The sequence below is a fragment of the Crocodylus porosus genome, unplaced genomic scaffold, assembly GCF_001723895.1.
Source record: "Crocodylus porosus isolate Cpor-Errol unplaced genomic scaffold, CroPor_comp1, whole genome shotgun sequence".
Classification (NCBI taxonomy): domain Eukaryota; kingdom Metazoa; phylum Chordata; order Crocodylia; family Crocodylidae; genus Crocodylus; species Crocodylus porosus.
This window is the reverse complement of record NW_017728945.1, coordinates 3,040,417-3,056,937: the sequence shown is the minus strand read 5'-3', so window position 1 is coordinate 3,056,937 and position 16,521 is coordinate 3,040,417. Positions and strand designations below refer to the sequence as shown.

General features: G+C 46.6%; 1 protein-coding gene across 1 annotated transcript in view; it reads right to left on the bottom strand.

Annotated features, from left to right (window-relative positions):
* RAB11B (RAB11B, member RAS oncogene family) overlaps positions 1–10,992 on the bottom strand; it is an 18,729-nt gene extending 7,737 nt beyond the window's left edge. The window contains exons 1-3 of the mRNA XM_019550684.1: positions 10,984–10,992; positions 9,449–9,684; positions 5,075–5,268 (exon numbers count right to left, since the gene is read on the bottom strand). Of these exons, the coding sequence (XP_019406229.1) occupies positions 5,075–5,268; positions 9,449–9,684; positions 10,984–10,992 (439 nt within the window). The remainder of the gene's footprint in view (positions 1–5,074; positions 5,269–9,448; positions 9,685–10,983) is intronic.
* Between the last annotated feature and the right edge of the window lie 5,529 nt (positions 10,993–16,521).

The following is a 16,521-nucleotide window of genomic DNA, read 5'->3' as shown; positions in this document are numbered from 1 at the left end:
CAGTGATGCACACAGGAGGCATGTTAAAGAAAAAAAAAAAAAACAAAAAACAAAAACCACAAATCCCATTGTCCCAAAAATAGAAAAAAAAGACACTCAAAAAAAGAAGTCTCCACTTACCCTAGAAGCAAGGGCTGGGGGGGCTCCGGGGCCTCCTGGTAGAGCCCCCCCCAGGCAGCACAGGACAGGAAGGCCTGGGCTGGGGTCACTGGGGCAGACCCTCTGCCCCGTGCTGTGCAGGTAGGGCCCCCAGTGATACAGACAGCAGCTGGACTACCGCTAAGTGCCGGGGGGGAGTGGGGGGTGTTTGCAGCATGTGGAACATTTTTTCATTCCCACATGTGCCTCTTGCTCTGTCTCAAAGGGGTTTGAGACTGAGCAACAGGCACGTCCACGCTCGTCTGGATGCGCCCATTGAGGCCGTGAGGCTTACCTTTGTAGCATGCCTGCTTAAAAATGTTGGCTCCCACTGCACTCAATGTTTAAATACCTCAGGTAGATCCAGTGAAAATGGTAGCAAGCAGGAGAGCAAAACACAGAATGCTGGACTTCATACCCAAAGTTTCTGACTCCATTACAGAGGGGCTTATATTGAAACGGTTTAGTATTTCTAGAAAATTTAGATCTATCCACCAACTTACAATCTTCAGTTCAGGGGCTTTACACTAATAGAGTACTGGTATAAAGACAAGTACATATTTTTAACATTTTTAGGCAAGTGAGTATAAAAATTCCCAAAGGATTTCTAGAGGTTGTACATTTAATTTTAAGCTTAAAAATTTAAGATGAATTTAATTAAAGTTTAAGAAGTGCATAACAGAGATAAGTATATACCATCATACCAGTAGGAAGGAGGTGGACAAAGCCTTCTTTAAGCAACGGATGGAAATTTCCAAACAGATGTGGCACATGGGAGATTTTAATTATCAGCATATCTGCTGGGAGGGAAACATAGCAGTGCTCAAGCAGTCCATCAAATTCTTGGAAAATGAAAAAGAACTTTTCGATACAGATGGTAGACAGACCAATTATGGGGGAAAACGTCTCAACTTGCTGGCCACAAATAGAGAAGAACCAGTTGAGAACACAGAGGTAGAAGATAATTTGGTTGACTGTGACCACAAAAATGAGAGATTTCAAGAACTTAAGAAGAGGAAGGAAGGAGAGCAACAGAATAAAGCCACTGGACTTCAAATAAGCAGACTTTAACAACCTTGGGGAACTGTGGGACAAATCCCCTAGGAGGCAAGTCTAAAACTCAAAAAGAAACCTTACAAAAGGAAAAACTTGGTTACAGTACTAGAAAAGAGTAGTGTACAGAGGAAAAAACAGGAAAGGCAAAGCCACAATTTGAGATCCAACTGGCAACGGACATAAGAAGCAATTAAAAAGGATTCTACAAGTATGTCAAAGAGAACGAGGGAGACCAAAAAAACCGTAAGTCCTTTACAGGATGCAGAAGGCAACCTAGTTACAGATGTTGCAGAGAAGGCTTAAGTTTTTAATGGTTTTTTTACCTCGGTCTTCAAGAATACAGTTAGCCACCAGAAGGTGAGAGCAGTTGGCAGCAAAGATAGGGAAAGAGACAACCAGCCTGCAGTGCTCAGCTGTGGCTCTGTGAGCCAGATGAATGGCACTAGGCCGGTCCGCAGGTTCAGAGGGGGCCCCGCACACCAGGACCAGTCCCTATGCAAGACCACAGCCTGCAAGGCTCTCCACAGAACCAGGGGGAGCCCTTCAGGTTGGATGACAAAGCACTGGGGACTGGATCTGGCTCACTGCCTAGAGCAGTGGAAGAACAGAAGTTAGGGATTACTTAGGGATGTTAGGCAGTTAAGTATGCAAGGACAGATGGGATGCCCCCTAAGGTATCAAAGCAATGAGGGAATTGCAGAGCCACTGACTATCCACTTTGAGAACTTGAGGAGGTGAAGAGAGATGTAGAGAAATTGGGAAGAGCCCAGTGCAGAGCAAGAGAAATGATTAGAGGCCTGGAAAGCATGATTTATGAGAAAAAGGTGAAAGAACTGAAGTTATTTAGGTCTGGAGAAAATACGACTAGGAGACATTTAATAACTGTTCAAATACCTGAAAAGCAATGAGAGAGAGGACGGAGCTATAAAGTTCCTCTTAAACTCCAACCTAAATTTCCTCTGTTGCAGGTCCTGGTCCTATTCCCAACAGCTACGGAGAACAGCCTGATTATAAAGGGTGGTCAAGCATGTGAACAGGCTATCTAAAGAAGCTGTGGACCCTCCATCCCTGGACATCTTTCAGAGGAGATCAGACAGACACTTGGCTGGGATGTTTTAGTCAGGGACAATCATGCCCTTGTAAGGTCACTTCCAGGCCTACTTTCCTTTGATCCTATAAGAACAAGAACAGATCAATACAAGCTCAAACAAGGAAAGCACCTTATCCCACAAGCTGGATTTGAACATTTGGTGGAAGTCTGATCAGCTACTGGTTTTGTTTCAGCACACCTAGCATCTGAGAACAGAGTAAGATGGGTCTATCTTTTAGATATTAAGCAACCCAGGGCTTGAATGGCTGCTGTTTTTGTAAAATCATACCAAATTCTCTTGCATACACAGGTACCTCTTCTCCCTCTGCCCTCCCCAAAAGACACTGGAATTTAAAGAACGCTTTATATATAAAAAAAATATGGTAAAAGTAATTTCTGTTGCTTCTCCTGCAAAAGCAACAAAAAAAAGTTTCTATGCAATCCACAAGGAATAGAACAAGTAGGCTCAGTTCCCTAGCTGCTGCTACTTGGCATCTCATGTGGCCACATCCACTAACTGAGCAATAGCCTAAGAACACTGTGCAGTAGTGTGTCAGGCAAAACCCATGCTAATATGCTACTGTGCAGTAAGCATCAATAAAAAGCCATGCGCCAGTGTTACAGTGCAGTCGCACCAGTTACTGCATGTTAATTTAATACTTGGTTATGCAAGTACTAAACTTAATGCACAGTAAATACGGCACATTAATGAACCTGCAGATGTACCTAGTGGGTGCATCTACACAACCTTTACAGTAGAGCAGACCAATTAGGCAGGAGTAAACTAATTAACTTTGCAGCAGCACATGGGTAGATGCCGCCCCAGCTGGCTGGGGCACATGGGTGCTTCAGTATAGCTATACAGATAGCCGATCATTGACCAGCCATATCAGCCGATACCGATCCAATTGCCAATATGCAGCCAGCAGCTTGGAGAGCAGTGTCTAGTTGGTAAGTGTTGGGGTGAAGGAGCATGGGGGAGGGAGACTAAGGCCCCTCGATGTGAGGGAGGGAGTAGGGCTGGGGGCAAGAGCAGATGCTGAACAGCCAGGGCAGGGTGGGATATGGGACAAAGCCACAGCCTGTCCAGGGATGGGGGGGGGGGGCCAGCTCCCACTGCTGCACACCCCCCTGAGGGAGGCATGGGGCATGTGCCCTCCAGATCTGTGTGGGGTGAGAGCAGGCCAAGGGGGGAGGGGGGCTTGAGCTACTCCAGAAAACTTGCCATAGTCCTCCCTCCCCACACTGCCACGTGCCCCCACCCAAGTGCAGCTGCCAGGAAGAGCCCAGCACAATCCCCAGCTCCAGCCCACAGTGGTCACCCACCCTTGTCTTGTACACAGATCGGGGGGGGACCTGCCCCCCCGGGGATGTGTGCAGTTGTGGGAGCTACCGCTCCCCTCCCCATACCTTGAAGGGACCACGGCTCTGTCCCATGCCCCAACCCGGCAGCATCTGCCCCAGTCTGGAGCTCCCACCCTCACCGCAGGGGCCTCAATCTGCCCCACACCCCCACAGACTTACTGGCTAGATGCTGCTTTCCAAGCTACCGGGCTGCACTCCCAGCTGCATGCATGCTGCTGCAGCACACATGCACTCAGCATTTATCAGTGACACTAATCAGCCACATAAGCCAAAAAAAGCCAACTGCCAATAAATATTAATTTTCCTTTTTATCAGTACCGATACAATATGGACCAATGTATTGGGGCACCTATATTGTTTTGCATTTAACACACACACATCTCCTGCATGCTCTCACCTTTGACGAAGGCAGTGGCTACTTTATTCCCACTCATGTTGCCCCCCCCCACCTACAGCTCCTACCTGCAGCCCAGGCCCGTTCTGGGTAGGTGGGGCAGACCCTCATGCAGACAGTGGTGCTGGGCACATTTGGAGCCCCAAAGCACGCTGCTGCCTCAGCACCAGCGGGGCCCTTGCAGCCAAACTCATGGCTACTGGGGGAGAAGCCGCTTTTGCAAAGGCACCTGGTGCCCAGAAGAGCGAAATGTCCTTTGTGTGGCACCTTACCTCACCTGCGCATAGCCCAACATCTCCACGGCAGCCCCAGTGCTCAGGTCCCTGCTGCACACATGGTGGTGCTATGGCAGAGGCAGCAGGAGCTGGTAATGGTCCCTTTATTGCTGAGCACAGCACCCTCGACTGCTCCCCAGCACCCTCTCCCTGCTTCTGCTGCTCACCAGGACCTGTAGTCTGCCGCAGGCTCAGGCCAGCAGTGGGGCACTGGGATGCTTGCCAGGGTACTCTGAGCATACAGCCATAATTATTGGCTACAGCAACCATAAAAAGCCAATAGCTGATAACATCATTTCTCCTTTTAAATCGATGCCAGTTCAATAGCCAGTCGATCTATCAGTGCAACCCTCCCTGGGAGCAATGCACTCTGGAATTTATTGCTTTGCATTAAATTGCAGCTGTAGATGTGCCCAGTTACTTCAAGGAGAGCTTTTTCTTAATTCTGCCTTTCAAAAACAAGATGTATATTTTATTCTGGAGCACATTTTCATGAGAAAAGATGGTACTAGCATTATGACTGTCAAGAAACCATACCACAACTTTTTTTTTCTTTTTTGTTATGAAACCAAAGCCCTCACGAGTCAACCTTCAAACATTTTTCCATTCCAGTGTTTTTGTATAGGACCCCTTGAAATAAAACATCAACTGAAAGAGTGCCCTTGCCAGAAAAGGCAGAGCAGTATCTACAACATGCTAGTATGCAGAAGTTAAAAAGCACTAGCTAAGACGACAAAATATATGTGGTCCACAAACCTGCAAAAGCCCGGGCCTCATCAGTGGGTACAGCTCTCAGATGGCGCAGGTCGCTCTTATTTCCCACCAGCATGATGACAATGTTGTTATCTGCATGATCCCGCAATTCTTTTAGCCAACGCTCCACATTCTCGTAAGTCAGGTGTTTTGCAATGTCGTAGACAAGAAGGGCCCCCACAGCACCTCGGTAATATCTGAAGTCATATGGAATACACTGCTTTTATTAAAGGGATTCTACTCAGGATTTACATAAATGCATTTTACAACAGCTTTCAGATTTCTTTAAAAACAACAAAAAAATCCAAACATCAGAACGTATAATTGGGAGGGGAGAAGGAGGAGGAGCTATTCGGTACTGTTATTATTTAAACAGAAGCTGGGCTGCTTCAAAACTGTCCTTTTAAAGAGTAATCAGGTTCCAAAAAGGTAAAACAAAGGAGTTTTTTTAGTTTTTTTCCCCTCAAAAAAAGTAATCTTTATATAAAACAAGAAAGAACGTGGAAACTGCTATTTTATCTGACGTGACAACATGTCGCACTATTCAGTGTGCACTTTTTTTTTTTTTGAACAATGCTTTAGAAGATGACGTGGTCTTTATATAACATCCTTCCACCATGAAAAACAGATCCCAGTACAATGGTTCGCAACCAGTGTGCCACAAGACCCCCCCCTCCCCCCCAGGGATGCCACCACTACCACAACGGCAGCTAGGTAAAAGTGTCTTTCACACCGGGAGGGCTATGGCACATGCACACTCTTATCTGGGTTCTCGGATCACGCTAAAGCAGGCAGAAAAGCCAGCTTGTGCCCCAGCCCTTTCTTCCGCTCAACAGTCCCCACTCTGCGCACACTCCTCCCAGAAACAAGAGCACACGGGACAGTTCCATCCACACCAGGCACCTTTCTGGGAGATGCTGTGCAGGTGACACCAGGAAGAGCTCTAGCTCAAGTGGGCTCTCCTGCCTGCTTTAGAAACCTATCAGAACACACTCGTGAGACGGGCAGTGGCACAAGTGCTCTCTCCTTTCCCGGTGCCTTGTGCACAAGGCAGTTTTACCTGGTGGCAGCAGCACCCAGTTGAGAACCGCGGAGGTAAACTGGGACAGCAGCAACAGTGGTTGTGAACCAGGAGCATCGCTGAATTCAGAAAAGTTGGGGAGGGGTACCATGACTTGAAAAGGGTAGAAAACCACCATCTTAGGAAAACACCAGTATTTACTGAAGATTTTTCTATTCCCCGATTCTTTTTCTTTCTTTTTTTTTTTTTTAATTAAAAAATGAGGATCCATGGGCTACCTAGGCCCTATCCCTTGGCCTTTTATCCCAGGAGCCAATTTGCTCTTTCAAAAGAGACCTGTTTCAACAGCATTTCAATTCAATTTCCTTCATAAAAGGTAGATGTTTAAATGTTTGCAGTAGCAGGTAAAACTGGGAAAGGTCAGAAAATGCTGAGAAAAAAAAACTGGCAACTGGGGAAGTGGCAATTTCTAACTGCCATTCACTCTGATGTGTGAAGAGAGATATTTGCAAGAGCAGTCTCATATGAGACTTGCCCTTCTCCCACCCTCATCTTAACACAGAATTATTTGTGCAAGACTTGGGTACAAGGACCAAACACTATACTACCAGTACATATCCGACACACTGTAAAAGGTCCGTCTAATCAGAATCCTGCACTGGATGGCCAGTATCCCAACCATACTCATTTTCTTCTGTCAGTTCGTATTCCTCCAATCCGTCTCACATAGAAGACAATGACCATGGGTAAAATTTCGAGGATCTCAGAAACAGGTATCTAGGGGAATGTCCTTAAATGTCTAGAAACCAAGGTTTTCAAAGCTGGCTTCTACCTTCTGACCACCCAACTTAAAAGATACTTATGACTCGATCTTCAATAGGAGTGCACCAATAGATTTTTTGGGCCGATACAGATGGCCAATTATTAACAAGCCATATGAGCTGATACTGAGAATGACTGCTGATATGCAGCCCAGCATCTTGGAGAGCAGCGTTCTGCTGGTAAGTCTGTTAGGCAGGGGAAGAGGAGTGGGAGAACACATTAAGGCCCCTGCAACGAAGGAGGGGGTGGGGCTGGGATTGGGGCGGGGGCAGGAGCTGCCCAGCTGGGGCAGGGGACAAAGCTGACTGCTTGTCTGGTGGGTACAGGGGGAGGAGGATGACTGCTGCCACTGTGCATACTCCTAGGGAAGACATGGGGTACATGCGTGCCCTCGGATGTGTGTGCGGGGTAAGGGCAGGCTGCCACTGCTGCTGCAGACTGGGGAACAAGGTAGGCTACCGACACCCCAGAATTAGCCAAAGCCCCCACAATCCCTCCCTCACCAGCACCGCCACCTACCCTGACCCAATCCTCCTGCCAGGAAGAGCCCAGCAGTACCCCCGGCCCCAGCGGCAGCCCACCCCTACCCCACGTGCAGATCTGGAGGGCACATACTCCCCGTGTCTCCCTCAGGGGTGCACACAGCGGCAGAATCCCACCCAACCCCCACCCCCAGACGCCACTTGTGGCTCCATCCCATGCCCTGCTAAGGTAGCACCTGCCCCAGCCCCACTCCTTCCCTCACATGGGGACCTCGATCTACCCCCGCCATCCCCCTTCCCTCCCCCACAGACTTACTGGCGGGACACTGCTCTCCAAGCTGCAAGACTGCACTCCTGGCCACATGAACGTGGCATTAAAAAAAAGTCAGCAACATTATCAGCCACATCAGCCAAAAAAAAGCCAATTGCTGAGAACATCTATTTTCCTCATCAGTGCTCATACAATACGGACTGATGCAGCTGTGCACCTCTAATTTTCAGAGGTACTATACAATCATAGTCCCAAAGACTTAAAAACAAATTTGTGGTTGCTCAATAGCCCTAACAATCAGACACAAGAATCAAGCTGGATAGTCAAATCCCCACCTTTTAAAAGTTTTTTGGCCAAACATCAGAACCAGATGTCTTCAGCACATGCCCAGTACCCCCTAGCAAGGAGCCACAGGCAGGGGCAGCAGGTGCGGCAGAGCCAGGTACTGCCTAGCTGCAACTTCCCTTCATCCCCACAAACGGGCTGGGGTTGCAGACTTTTCCTGTGCCCAGATCCCACCACCACAAGGAGGGAGGTGCTGGCCCCTCCCACAGGGGTCAGACAGGGCATTCCCACTGCAGCAGCAGGACTCTCAGTCCCACTCTGCCCAGCTCCCCCACAGCGGTGGGGCTGAGGCAAGGAGACCGGCTACCCACACCTCCTGCCATGTTTATGCCACCATGGTCCAGGACATCCCAGGGGGCAGTGCATAGCAGGGCTGTGCAACAGGGATCCTGGGAGGGAGCATCAGGGCTGTAACAGGAGCCTCAGGAACACCCAGGGGCTGCAGTAACCACATGAGGGGCTGGCAGCAACCCCTTACACCCAGTGTCACCCGCTGCAGCTGCCATGACACCTCCTCAGGTGGAGCCAGCCATGTGCTCAGCCCCATTGCAGGGCCGGATCAGGCCTCATGTGGCCCCGGTGCCAGAAGCAGGAAGGGACCAAACTCCTGCTTGCCTGGGGAGGGCTTGACCCAGCAGCACAGAGGAGCCTCCCAGGTCAGGGCCACAGTGGCACAAGTACAGCAGGAGGCATAGGGAGCCCATCATCTAGCCTGGGCCCTGCTGCTGCGGTGGGGCTGTGAGTCTCGCTGCTGTGGCAGGAAGGCCCTGTGCAACCCCTGGGGGGGTCACAGCACCTCCCCTCCCTCTCCTTGGGTTCTGGGCACAGGTGAGGTTCCCTGACCATGGGAGTGAGGGGAAGCTGCAGCTCCTCAGCTGGGCAGCCTGACCCCCTAGCAAGTCAGCCACCCCCAGCCCACAGCTCCACGCCAGCGGTTTGGGACACGCACAGCACTGGGCACATGGTGAAGACGCACGTGGCTGGGGCCATAGCCATCCTGCTAGATGTCACTGAACTAGGCATATGCCATCAGTTATCCATTTAATCAAATGAATATGTTTAAAAAAAAAAAAAAAGAATGACATTTACATCCCTAATGGAGACTAATGATATAAACATTCAAGGTTTGAAGGCAACCCATCAAGGCAGCAAAAAGATTAAGAATTTTTTGGGATTTCAGATTAACCTCATGGGAGGAAAAAAAGCAGCAGCTATTTTTGCTTTGTTGGAATGAGACTGTTTTAAAAAGTTCTTCTTTGCTTCCATCTAGATTTTGTTAAGACTTAAAACTATTCCCTTCTTTATGATGCAGGCAGATTACGGGTGTGGCTTTAAACCTGAGATCTTTTTTCAAGCATCACTACCAATAGTAGAAGTGGTGCTAGCAACCTGAAAAGAAAGAAAGAAAAAAATTTGTGGTGCAAAGTAGTGCTTACGCTGAGGTGATGGCACGGTATCGTTCCTGCCCTGCAGTGTCCCAGATCTGTGCTTTTATCGTCTTCCCATCCACCTGGATGCTCCTGGTGGCAAATTCCACCCCAATGGTGCTCTTACTCTCCAGGTTGAACTCATTGCGTGTGAAACGTGATAGGAGATTACTCTTCCCAACCCCAGAGTCTCCAATCAACACAACTGAAAACAAACAAACAAAAAACCCACTGTTTCCAAATTTCTTAGGTTAAGATTTATTGAGGGAGTTACCTATACAGTCTCTCATAGCAGGAAAATAAACTTATCAGTGAAGCATCAAAAAACCCCTTAAACCAAGGACGGGCCCCACTGTCTGTATCAGTGGTGGCTTCTGAGGCAGAGCCATTAACATTGGTACCGCTCCCCCATTGCCAAATTCCAACACCCACCGACAGCCCTGCACGCTGGATGACAGCCTGGCATGCCACATTACTACAGTGCAAGTGTTTGCCCCACAGCTGGACGCAGCACACATGGGTCTCTCCACAACCAGATCCAGCCCCACACTACTCATCCAATCCCCAGGACCAGAAGGCTGAGCAACACTGATCTGTACAAATCAGTTTTTCTTTTGTTACAAGAGTCCTTAAAGTAAATGATTATTTGCAATCTGATTAGCGCATCACGCAGTACATATTTCATTCTAATAACATTTCTGATCCACAGGGACAAAAGAAATTCACATAAAGGTCAGTAATAAAAAACGGAGTCCATACAATCAAACGTTTGCCTTTATGAACAAGATCCGAAACAGACCCACTTTCCACTTTAGAAGTTCATTGGAAAAGGCAGTTTCTAGTGGGCTTTACTGTTAATTGTGAAAGACTGAGAGAAACCCCTGACTCTACAGAGCAATGTGCCAAACAAACAGAGAAATGACATAAGTAAATATACCTTCAGTGCAACCACAGTCCACAAGTTTTATCAATTTTACCAAAGAAAATTACAGCATGAAAAAAAAAATGTATTGGCACAAAGTACACATCTAGTACACATGCAACATTACAATAACCGAGATTATCCGAGGTAATCATGCTAGCAACATCCTGGATCAAACCAAAGGGAACAACAAGCACTCTCAGTGAATGGCCTTTAACTCTGGAATGCACTTCCTGTTCCTGTTCACTTCAGCACAGATCTGTTGATCTTCCTACTTTATTATAAGACCTGTTTTTACAGACATTTCCTGAAGGCAAGCATGGATGGGCTGCAGGCAGCGGGCAGCACTGGTTTTAGAGAAATCCAGGGTATGAAACACTCAGTTTGTAAGAATGTACTCCCAGGCCACAGGATGGACACCATTTGACGAAACTAACTACTGCTTAGGCTTGAAATCTTTAGTTATTCTTCACAACTCTACTACAAGCACTTTCCAGCTTTACGCTTGCCAGCACTTATGCCGTTTCCTCAAACCAATTTAGCTATTTTAAGAACATAATTCCTCGAACGCAATTTCTCTCTGGTATACTTCCTTTCTCCTCATTATAGTGTGCTAGTTTACCTTGGACATTTAAGGCATTTACAGATGTGCTCCATGAGGTCGGGCAGGGGCGGGGAAAGGCACCCCAGAGCATCACATGCATCAGAGTCTCCATGCTGAAAAATGGCAGCAGGGGCACGACCTAAAGGTCAAATGAGCTTTACACATAACACTGGAGTCTGCTGGAGCACGGTAATTACCATGCTCCAGCAGACTTGATTAATCAAGCCTGCTCCAATGTGCTGCAATTACAGTGCGTTGGAGTAGCCTTCCTGCATGTGTATAGGAGCCCTTATAGAACAATCACTACGGCATCTGTGTACTAAACATAGTACAATAGGTGGACCAAATAATTAACCAAGGATGTTTGTTGGGTAAATTATTCATTTCTCATATTCCTGTGTTTTGGTATTAAATCATAAGTTTTGCATGGGATCAAAAACTGGTCTGAGCAGCACATGCGCCAACTCCCTTCATTGCCTGTTTCATATCTTGGGATCCCACAGAGACCATATTAGCAAATTAACACAGTTGTTTTGGAGACAGAATAATAAGCCTGTTCCTGAAATTAATCTATGCTCAGACAATAAACGACTCCGAAGTCTGAGACCAGAAGGCAAGTCAAAGCAGAAAATAATTACATTATGCAAGAGAAAGGCAGCTGTATGCTGGAGAAACCAAATTACTCATTGGGCACTTGGTTCAAGCTAAAGTAGAAAGAAATGCAATAGTCCAGTTTAGAAGTGGACTACTTTTACCATGTGACTTCACAGATTACTTTTGGGAGATCCTCATTCAAGAGATAATGGAAACCACCTTTTCTCTGGCAGTGGGAGATGCGGTTACTGACACCAAACTGATGAAAAGATAAGTTTCAGATACTGCATCAGACTGCTCCAGTACAAACACTGAAACCTGGCTAGTGAAAATCTGAAAGGCAAATAGCCTGGCCATATGAACACACATCCCAATAGTAGGGCTGGGAAGGTGATACATGATACTTAAAAAAGAAAAAAGAATCTAAGTGCAACATGTCTGGATAAGAAAATCCATTTTTTTCCTTATAGTTTTACACTTAATATTTCAATGCTTTTTTTTTTCCAGTTGCACTAATTTGAACACAATAAGCAATACTAGAGCAAGTTTCCAGTCTGAACTTTTAGAAGTATACCTAACTTTAAAAAAAAAATGAACACAAGGCTGCTAAACTGTGATGGATGATATAAAGTGTTTCTATTATTAATAAGCCTACCTTTATTAGAGAAACTTAAATTCTAACTAGACTGGTTTATGCAATTTCATAAAAGCTGGAAGTGAAAGCATACCAAACAACCAATAGTTTCTTTACAGTCAGCACTTTTTGGCTTATACAAGTTGAATATTTTTAAAACATTTTTTCTGCTAATAAACAGTTTCCTTGTAAGGAGAAAATAAATTTGAAGTTTGCAGCTTGATGGCTACAGTATGTTACCTCAGCGACTTTTAGGGGTATTACAAAATATTACAGACGATATAATCAGCTCTAAAAAGACCAACCTCAAAACCTTTTTTACGCCATTTATAACTCAAAGCAAAAGGCTATCTTTTTAAACTGTCCACAGTGCCCAACACTCCCAATTCATTAAAAGCCAGAGTCAGTTCTTTCAGCTTTGTACATTAACAACAAGAGTTTCAAGAATGACCCTTACTTGCCGTTTTAATTATTCCCTTCCTCCTGATGCACAGACTCCAGCTTGTTCTTCTACTGCAGGGCTGTCCAACTTCTAACCAGCCAGGGGCCAAACGTTCCATGAACCACACACCTGTGGGCTGCACAGTGCCACCTGCTAGGGCACAAATGGCCAGGCCAGTTGCCTCCCTCCCCCACACTACATACGTGCACCCATTCCCAGCTGTCGCTCTCCCCATCACTCCAGCTGCAACACGGTCTTCTGGCTTGTGCTGCCTGGCTGTGCACCCGCCACTGCCACCTCAGCTTCCAGGGCTCTGCTGCGCTGTGCTGCACTGCTGCGACCCTGGGGCACAGCCAGGCAGCACAAGCCAGAAGACCGTGTTGCAGCTGGAGTGATGGGGAGAGCGACAGCTGGGCAGGAGCCCAGTTGGACAGCTGTGTCCTACAGCTGGCTGTGCTCGGCAGTGCTGACTATGGATAACATTGTTTTGGTAAATAAAAAACCCAAAGAGATCTAACTGTGAAGATGCTCAGACAGGGAAGCTGGTAGTAAGGACATGAACTTAAAAAATAATACTAAAAAAAGAGAGTGGGGGGGAGGTTATAGTCAGCTGGGGGAGGGGGGGGGTGGGAGTCCTCCCCAGCAGCTTTCTGACTATAACCTCACTTATAATCTCAATATAGGGCTGTCCCACTTCTGTGGCTGGGGGCCACAGCCCCCCACACCTCTCCCTACGGCACCGTGTGCTTAAGCAGCTCTTTGCGCTACACTATGCACCTAGACAGATAGCACACCCCTCCAAGTATGCAGCACCCCACACCACCCGGCCAGTTCACCAGCCACAGGCTACACCTATTACTCTATGCTTCCCCCTGAGAATCCGGAAGGAAAGGCCATGCATGCCCCTGGCTGCTGTTGTGGCCAGGATGATGGGGAGAAGGGCAACCAAATAGAAGCTAAAGCCAACAGATTAACCCCTCACACGCTGCACATGGCCTCTGGGCTGACAATTTGGCAGCCCTGCCCTCAAGCATGATATAAACTTAAAATTAACTAATATCAAGTCTGTTTGTAGGGTATAAGCAACATAAAGGTCTTCTATCTCTTCTACATTCCTACCAAAGGCAACCACTGCCATATATATAAGATGACCACTGACTCGAGTATTGTCTTCCATGTAAGGAACCTAAAAACTGTTGTGTAGCAATAGACCACAAAGAACTTCCTCATCTATTTGATTCTTAGTACGCATATTTCTTTAGCAGATACCGCTCACTACACAACAAGTCAACTTTACATGTAGCAACATCCAAACAATCTTTTCTTGACGTGCTTCTCTCCCAACGCCATCTTTTTTAGACTATGTAGCTTCTAGAACAGAGCTAGAGAACGCATAAAGCTGCAAGAGAAGTCAGAAGCCAAACAAAAAATATCACTTGACCACTTTTTCAGTGTACCCCTTGCTATTTAGTGCCTGCAGGAAGAAAAGAAGGAAGATGGTTTTGTCCATCCCTGCATTACTGCCAGAAACAGACCATGCAGAATCCCAGTTGTTCTCATATAGTTACAACCAGCTACATGACGCCTTGTTGGATCCCGAGAGACCTGCTGCTGGAAACGAGAAAGTTTTAACTCTATGACCGGGAGATATAAAGCAAACTTTCCCATGTTATTATTTAAGCACTAATCTGGCATATAGGAGACAGCCCCCAACTTCTAAATCCCCAATTCATCTTGATGGGACAAGGTTTCTCCCCCCACACCTTTCATTTATGCTAACTATGGCAAATACTTAGTAGTACAAATAAAGAAATAATGACCCCTGCCCAAGGAGTTTAGTATCAGATCTCAATTTAGATTTTAAAAAGTTACATTTTACAGGAAGAGACAAGGACTTCTTAGAGTAGTATCTTTTACTGAACTAACTGTATAGTTGCCTCTTGCTTAATTCCTGGACAATCCGAGCTACAACATCACTAACGCTACCATAAGATGTTATAGTGTTATGGTTCTTTAAAAAGAGCTAGTATGTGCTTACATACATATACACACATGCATGCACGCATGAAATTTTTATAGAAAAGTAACTTGTTTAATCATTCCTGAAAGGAAAAGAATTATAAAAAATATCAAACTTTTAAGTTTCAGGACACTAAGTTAGTTGGAAGGTTAATAGCCAATAGTTGATCTAGACAGGATTTAGTACCACAACCTGGCAGCTTCATACTGAAGCCAGCTACACGCAATTTAAGGGAGGTGGGGAAGAAGAAACATTTTTTCAATAATCAGCTACTCTTAGGACTGGAGAGTTTGCTCTCATTGGGCTCCTATACACATGCAAGGAGCTGGCTCTAATGTGCTGGAAATCCTGGATTAATCGAGTCTGCTGGAGAGCAGAAATTACCATGCTCCAGCAGACTCTAGCATCATGTGTATGTGTCCCAGCACTGAAAAATGGAGGTGGAGTGCTTTGAACTAAAGTTTTTGTTCAAAGTGCCCTGCCGCCATTTTTCAGCACAGGGGATGCAGACATGTGATGCTTGGGAACTTTTAATTAGCATGGCTTCCTTGGGGGGGGATGAATCTGCTTTAATTAGCATGTGTAAAAATGCCCATAGATACTAAACAAGGAAGCAGCAGCAGGGGTGGAGGTTTCAAGTTTTGGGGCATCTATTGTTTCTCACTCACGGGTTGTTTACCATTGATTGTAGGCTGTCCTGAACCCGAGTGGGGCAGAAAACAAACCTAAATAATAAATACATTATAAAATGAGTAGGCCATGCAGGACAATATATCTGAAGTGAATATCGAAGTAGCAGACACAGTGAAGTATTCATTTTGGAAGAACTGCTCATTCTTCTTACTGACAGCCAAATTCACATGCATAAACCTAACTACAGCAGTTCTCTTGGGTAACTGGAGCGAATGGCACATGGAGATGCTGTCACCACTCGCCTTATTTTGCTAGAACAGTGCATGCTACTGAGGACACGGCACTGCTGACCATCAGCATTTCCGTCTCACAGGAAGCTCCTGTTAGCCGTGCTAAACAACGTGGAGCACGCAAAGCCAATGACTAGGGCTCCTACCACTGTACAGCTAGTGCTGGGGAGTTTGCCAAGCAGGTTATTTTAAGGAAAAAGACGGATAAAAAAAGATTTTTTAGAACTTCAGAGCATCCACCTCAAATGTTTTCTGGACCTCAGACAGGATGGCCACAAGTCTCTAAAAAACAATAAAGCCAACACTACAAGTGATTACAGGCGTCAGAAAATAAATTAACTCCACATTAAAAATATTTACCATTAAAAAGGCAATTCCAGTTTATAACTGTCCAATGGTGGGAATGCTGCAAGTGTACATGGATGGGGACCTGAAAGTAACTCCTGGAAGCCCAAAGTAAGACCGGCAAGGGTTTTTTCTATGCTAAACCTCATTTTTAGTGACTGTCTTTGGTTTAACCACTTTGGCAGAAAGTCCCACACTTAGCCCAAGGTCACTTTCTGCACCATTGGGACAAGTGCCGAAACAGGCTTCGGAATTCACTCACTACCGAAACGTGCATTTGTTTCGTTAAAAACATGTCCCTACGCCGAGACGAGGGCGACCCTGGCAGCAAGCGTCTTTTCTCCCCCCGGAGCCTTCAAAGAGGAGCTTCTTCCGCAGCAACTTGCGGGGTTTTTCCTCCTAAGTTGTTGGGAAGAAGCCCCAGGGAAGCAGGCAGGAGCTGGGGGCGCTCGGGCAGGCCCAGGTACGCGAAGCAGGGCTGCGCTGGGGGCTGCCCGCTCTCCGCCGCACGCCGGGGGCATTGCGGACAGCGACGCCCACAAGCTGCGCGCATTGCACGGCCAGGCCCGCGGGCCCTGCCCCTGCCCAGGCCGGAGCC